Source organism: Triticum aestivum, chromosome 7A, assembly GCF_018294505.1.
Source record: "Triticum aestivum cultivar Chinese Spring chromosome 7A, IWGSC CS RefSeq v2.1, whole genome shotgun sequence".
NCBI classification, from domain to species: Eukaryota; Viridiplantae; Streptophyta; class Magnoliopsida; order Poales; family Poaceae; genus Triticum; species Triticum aestivum.
Genome location: NC_057812.1, coordinates 22,427,638 through 22,434,774, shown reverse-complemented (window position 1 = coordinate 22,434,774; position 7,137 = coordinate 22,427,638). Strand labels below are relative to the sequence as shown.

General features: G+C 47.6%; 1 protein-coding gene across 2 annotated transcripts; it reads right to left on the bottom strand.

The window, feature by feature from the left end:
• Nucleotides 1-224: 224 nt before the first annotated feature.
• Nucleotides 225-6,748, bottom strand: LOC123153366 (uncharacterized). Of its 2 annotated transcripts, XM_044572520.1 has the most exons (5): nucleotides 6,296-6,743; nucleotides 3,371-3,463; nucleotides 2,140-2,196; nucleotides 1,485-1,597; nucleotides 225-918 (listed from the first exon to the last, which is right to left on the bottom strand). In XM_044572520.1, exons 2-5 carry the CDS (start codon nucleotides 3,434-3,436, stop codon nucleotides 735-737), a joined length of 420 nt encoding a protein of 139 aa, XP_044428455.1. In that variant the 5' UTR covers nucleotides 3,437-3,463; nucleotides 6,296-6,743; the 3' UTR covers nucleotides 225-734. The 2 variants fall into 2 exon arrangements, 1 of the variants encoding a protein (XP_044428455.1); XR_006476459.1 differs by lacking the exon at nucleotides 3,371-3,463 and having other exon boundaries at nucleotides 6,296-6,748.
• Between the last annotated feature and the right edge of the window lie 389 nt (nucleotides 6,749-7,137).

Here is a 7,137-nt window from a genome sequence, read left to right as displayed (position 1 = left end):
AAGATACTGACTATTGCACAGCAGCCAATGGATTATTGGAAACGATTATAATGTTACTGATATAGCTAGCTCCGTTGCTGCCACTAACACTGTGGCACTTGTGTGAATATTGCTTTACATAATCATGAAAAACAATATAAGCCAGAAATGTGAAGGAATAAAGTACTATGGCCAACATTCTAGCGTTCAAACAACACATACTCCAAAATTAACAAATTTTCCTATATGCAATCTTCCCACAACTTCTCTTCCGAAGAGAGGAAAAGTAGTTAATTTCAAACTAGAATGTATGTTCCCTACAGCACAAGGGGGCTTTTTTACCACGCAACCCAAGAACAGAAGAAATAATAAGTCGTAGCACTTACAGAAATTCTCACAGATATGCTAACAAACGTTTTCAGGCAGCTGTGGAAAAAGCTGGTGGAAATTTAGTAGTCTACATATGACGCATGATGCATTATCCACCACTACCAAAAACAATTTTCATCTAGCTTAGTTGCGATTACAGGCCAGAATGGGTGAGGTTTACCCTAACTTGCAGCAGAGGGTTACCCCGCAACCAATTCGACTCCTCTTCAAGCATGGCAGCTTGAAAAATGCTTCTACACCAAAGGACATCTTAGTTGCGAAGAGCAGCTTGAGGCATGCTCCATCTCCACATAGGACAGCTTAGCAAGAGTTACACTCCAAAATTGGTGTGGTTTAGTTAGTAGCACAAGCGGGTTTCCTAGAGTCTACTTCAACAAAACCAGGTCCTCCGCAAGGACAGGTGGCATCTTGAAGTAACCATCCACTCCACGCAGTTTCTTGACCTGATCCTGGAGGATCTTTACTTCCTTCAGAAAGACTTTTAGTTTATCCTTGATGAAATTTCCTTCTTTAGACCCCTGGCGACCCTCAATCATCAGCTTATAGAACCTGAGACATGTCAAATGGTACATAGTAAGATCAATAACATAGAAGTTCAGAGTTTATTCACTTCAGCAGAAATTTAATTCTCATTTGTTGATATCACTAATTAAGATGTTGCGCTACTCTTGTGCCCCAATAAATGGGGTACTAAAATGTAAAGATGGGAATACAGTTTCTCAATGTAAATGTAATGACTGAGCCAACAGCCCAACATGCACCAGGTCTCTTTTATGAATATAAATCCACATGTTTCAGTTTCTCAATTTAAGAGAAATCACGTCATCTTCATGTGAAACAATATTGAAAACATCTTAATTTTGTTTTTAAAGCACAGAAAAAGTTATTACAAGGCCAAATATAACAGTGTGACATCAACCATGATTTCTACATTTTTTAATTGCTAAGTGAGTTTAAAATGAGCCCTAGAGGTTAGAGACAACTAATATCACATTGATGCAGAAGAAATACCATCTATAGCCAGGGAGAAAGGGTAAGACTGCTAAAGGCTCAACACAGCTAGAGAATTAACAGAAGAAAGACAGCGTACAGGCAAGAACAGCTGAAAAACAGACCTCCGGCGCAGTTGACCCATCTTGTTATAGATGGTCACCAGACCACGGTTCCTCTGGACGACTTGTGGCTCCTCAATCTCAAATATGGTCGGTAATCTGTAATCATCGAGCTCCTATGAAGAAATTAGAACATGACATAAGTAATGTCTGACACCAATGCTTTTAGAAGTACATTCCTTACGGAATGCCTTAATAATATAAGGGTTAATTGGATCTATGCAATTGCAACTGTCACCGATTGGAGAAATGCCATTACAAAAACAAGAATGGGATATGTGCCACTCCAGCTTTCTCATACTTGTACTTATGCCATTCTCTACAATTAAGAGAATAACCTTTCGAGAATTACATGTATTTCAGTGTGTACTGCAGTATTTGTCATAATACCCCTATTTTCAACTTTCGGCAGAACTTTTGGGTTTTCCGGGCAGCAAAAATTTCAAACTATGGAGAAAATTTGAACATGTCAGAAAAATTTGAAAAATTTGCAGAAAATCAAAAACACTAATATGAGTCTACTGTTCTAATATGAGCCACTTCTGGACAGATTTGGACCCCTAAACCGACATTTAAGTGGGCAGGTAGAAGAAGTTGCAAAACAAGCTTGCAGAAGGTACACGAAAACAAAATGTACAGATTCAAAACAAGCACTTACAGCTTTCTTGACCCTACCATGTAGGTATTTCTTCACTGACTTGTCATCTTCACGTGGCTACACAAAAACCAAAACAAAAATTGAGTAACCATGACTACTAAAACAGAATCTTAATAAAATTCTGATTTAATAAAAAAAGGTTGTACAAACGCATTCAAAACACATTAGACATGCATCGACATTAATTAAGATTTACCAATGGACATTAAATAAAATAGCCTCGACTTACAATAGACATGCATCAAGATGAATTAAGATTTAATAATGGACATTAAATAAAATGACCTCAAATTACAGTACATTGGACTGGGCATCTTCATTGCGAAGCAGTAACATTACATCAAAACTAAAATATAGTGCAGATGTATATTCAACTTAACGCCAAACAAAATCCAGCAAGACAATGGAATTGATCATTGCACCTAGGTGCAATCATAGTTAAAAAGGCGCGCCTAAGCGAGCGCTTAAGCACGCCTAGGTTCTAGGCGTTGGCAAAACGCATTGCGCATAACTGCGCTTAATCTGCACATAATTGCGCATAAGCATGCGCTTTGGTCAGTAAAGCACAAGGCGGTGGCAAAACGCACAATTAGGCCTAGCTCTTTTTTGAACTATGGGTGCAATAAGAATTATTACAACTGATCATTAAATCTGATCATATTAAAATGATCCTTGCACCATAGTTCAATGAAAAATTGGGTAAATATGATATAACAAAGAATTGTTGAACAAAAGCATTTAAAACACAATAACCTCAAATTGCAATACATTGGACTGCCCATCTTTTTTAGGGGAGCAGCATATTTTTGTAACACAAAAAACTATATAATACAGATGTATAATGAACTTAATGGCAAACAAAATCCTTAAGACACTGGAATGAATCATCACTATGGTTCAACAAGAACTACAACTAATCAATCAGACCCTATCAGTTTAAACCGATGAACCAAGCCACCCCTTCAGTTGGTTCAAACCAATCAACCAAGCCACCCAGTCAGTCGGTTCAAATTGATGAACCGAGGTACCCAGTCAGTCGGTTCAAATTGATGAACAAAGGCACCAAGTCGATTTGGTTCAAAAAGTGATGATCCAGAGCACCCCCATTGAAAAAGGGGGACTGCAAAATCGAGTGGCCACGAGGGAGCAGAGGCTTCCAAACAAACACCTAGATCCTGACAAACAGATAGCGAGGCACATGGATCGGGAAGGGAAAAGAAGAGAGGCTTACAGGGAAATCAGGCAGACGCCTCTCCTGCCGCTTGCGCCCGCCGCCGCCCTGACGACCTCGCACCATCTCGCTGCTTCCTCGTCGACGGTACGCCTAGAAACAAGCAGGCGACGGGGAACGATCGTTCGGTTAGTGGCGAAGCGACCACAACCCAAAGAATCACTGGATCAAACTAGAGGTGAACGGATCGGGGAGATTAGCTACCCAAGATTCCGGAGAGGGGCGGCCGGAGAGGGGGAGAGGAGGCGGCCGGAATTCTTAGGGTTTGAGCGGCTCGGGGCATATGGGTTTCGGCGTTCCGCGAGGGAGAGAGAGGGGCGACGGATTAGTGGGGGGATGAGGCTGGAGCGGTGCAAGTACATGGGCCTGTTGTTGGCCTTGACTTGTTCGATGTCACCGATCCAAATTGGATCCATCATCAGTAGTAAGTAGGATGATCCATTAAGAAAAGGAGGTTAGAGCATCTACAGCCGTGTTCTGTCGAAGCGGCAGAGTGCAATGCGGACGACCATTGCCTCCTCCAAACAGCACGTGACGACAACCCAGTCGACGGATCTTGTACTGATCGTCGTCGGATCCGCTGCCCGTCATTGCTGAAGAAGACCGGAGATCACGAGGCAGGAGCTTAGGTGGCGGAGGGGAGTGGGTAGGAATGAAGTGAAGTGGCTAGCGTTTGGTCTGACGAGCGGATTGGGGGTGGGGATATATCTGGGTTGGGTGGGCCAGTGTGGGTCGGGACCTACATGGCGGATGCGCCTGGCCGCCCCATATCCGCCTTGATATCGGTTAGCCCAGACGTTTGAGACCCGTTTGAGGCGCTCGTCTAGGGTTTTTTTTTATCGATCACTGACCGAGATGTCCGCTCGGGTGTTTGAGGCGGGTTTGAGACGCCCGGGTGTTTGAGGCGGAGTAGGTTAGTGCAACTCCCTGGCTACACCCCAAATCCGGCCATGATCGACATTTTTTTCATCATCCAATGTTGTATACGCATCCGCGCGTTTGAATTCCGTCAAACTGTCACCAAACCGAGGGGCGGTTTACAGGCTTCGGGACCTCCGCCACGTAGGCCCCGACACCCCAAACTGAGGCAAAACCCCACCGGAGCTTACACATTTGGACCATTCCAAGTCGTTTCCGTGCTAAAGTCCATGCTTTCCAACCTGCTCCGCTTCGATCACCGACACCCTCGACCCTAGTTCCCACCCTTCTCCCCGGGCACTGCCGCATGGACCCGATAGAGATATCTGAAGTGCCGCCGAAGCCAGAGACGGAGGATCCAGAGATGGTGGTCGCCGGCAAGATCAACTTGGCAACACACAACAAGTGCCGCCGTAAACAAAGAAGAAGGGAGGTAGCTGCAGCGCCGGCCGGTTAGGCACTACCTCTTATGGCAAAGAGGGTCAGCGGGCTGCAGGGGGTGTCGCCGGCAATAACTCGCCGGCCTGGACAGAGCAGCTGTAGCCGCCATACTACTACACCACCAAGTAGCTCAGTCATTGGAATGGCGATGGGGTCCCACGTGGAATTGCCCCGAAACCCAGTGGTCTGATGGGTGTCTACTCGGTTGGGGGGTGTGAATGCCGCATGGCGCCACACCGGCTCACCGCCCGAGGCCAAATCTGACTATTTAAGCCGGCCGGCATCCCCCAACCCTAACCCATCCATCTTCCCCCTCTCCGCGCCGCCAACCCGAGCACATCCACCTCCTCTCTCCCGCTCCGCCGCTTTTTCCACGCTCTCCGGCTTCGCCATGGTCCGACAGAAGATAACCATGTACGTTATGCTCACGTCGGAGCGCCGTACCAAATCGAGCAGGAGAACTGGGCGAGACGCGCCGCGCTCGCCGCCCGCATCACTGCCGAGATGCCTCCGGACTCACTGAAGCCAGAGGAGGAAGAGGAGGAGGAGGGAGAGGAGCAGCAACCGACTCTGATGGAGGTGGCGGATCCGAAGGAGGACGAGGCGGAGCAGCCGAAGCATGAGCTAGCGCCAGCTCGCCAGCTCCAGGCTTCAACGTGAAGGACGCGGAGGCCCAGTTCGCCGTCACCCAAGTGGACGAGATGGCGGAGCAACAAACAATCTTGGAGCCCATCCAGGATGAGGTCTACGTGGATGCCAACCGATAGTTCATCTGGCAGGAACGAGCGACAACCACCGATAGTTCATCTGGCAGGAACGAGCGGCAACCGACGCGCTCTTCGATGAGGTCGAAGCGGAGATGGATGCGGAGGCCGATGCGGATCAGCCAAAGGAGCCAAAGTTGTGGCTGCCGCCCATGTACCCGGAGCCGGGCACGGAGATAGTGGACAACTCCCACGAGGACTACGGTAGTTGATCTACATAGTACATGGATTTTTTTTTTCTTTGCATGGATTTGAGATTTTTAATATTGAGGTATCCGGATACAGATGAGCAAATTTGATGACTGGCCGATCACTGCCAGTAGACAAGCCCGGGTGCGTGAGCGCGTCCGTGAGTGTTTAAGGGTCCGGATTTGCCTAGTCTGGCTGTAAATGTTCTCATTATACTTGTTTTTCATATGCCTAGCACTGTTGACAAAAATTCAGTGCAGAGTATTCAGGCCTTGATAACAAATAAATAAATAGCTCATTAGATGTGTACAGAGATCTTTGTATTGTTCTTCTTAGAGAAGCTAGATTCCCTTTCTGGTTTTATTCTTTTTGTTTTATGTTTTCAGACCGGGAGATTATGCATGGATCTATGTACAAACCGTGTGTTTTACCGACGTGAAGGTTAATTAAATTTCTCATCTTTGCCCGGGGTGTCATGGACGATTTGGACTACCGCCACTAGCCATGGATGATCCACTTCGATCCCTCCCATAACGGACGAGGATTTCAACATGAGGATTATACAACGACTTAGAGCGTAAACTGATTCGAAACGAACGAACAAGGAATTTACCTGGTATGAGTTGGATCCGACGTTGTGCTTCAGTCATGGCCAGGATCGATCCATCCTGCCACGTACGGCTTGGACGACCAGCCCAATCATACGTCGGCACCGGCGGGCCGCTTCGCCGACGGCGCGAGTTTCAATCCGGCGACGTGCACCGACGATGGCCCAGGATTACATCGACGCGGGGGATCGATCCGGCGGTGTGCCGTGCTTGGACGTCACACGTCCGACCCAGCGGCGTGCTTCGACGACGGCCGACGCCCAGCGCAGGCATGCGTCGGGTCGAGAAGGCCTGGTCGGCCCGGCGGCGGGCAGGCGCCGACGACGGGAGGGCCCGGCGGCGAGGTTTGGTAGAGCCATGGCAGAGGAAGAAACGGAGAAAGGATGGCGCATCTGGCCTGATCTCCTTCAAGATAGCCTGTTTTTTGTGGCGTCTGTTATGAGCACGGAATAGTATAGGAAAGGAAACTAGTAGTTGTTGTTCTCAGAAAAAAAGAAACCAGTAGTTGTTGTTTGCGCAGCTGGCACGCGCCTGCCTGATCGTTCCGGCCGGAATTCATTAACTTCGTATTAATTGCCGGGTACCGAGGCCAGATCTGCTCGTGCTAGAAAAGTCGCACCCGTGCCCGACACGGCCCACGAGTTTTGGTCCCTTTCGGTGCTGCTCGCGCCCCACCTGCCTTTGTTTATCACGCCGGGACGGACGGCAGAAGAATCCTATGCGCTGCGTGCATGCCACCATGCCATGCCAGGCTAAAGAAAATATTACTCCCTCCTTTCCAGTTTATAGGGCCCAATTCAAAAATTTCACCAACCAAGGTATATGGTGAGTGGTGGAATTTTTTTTG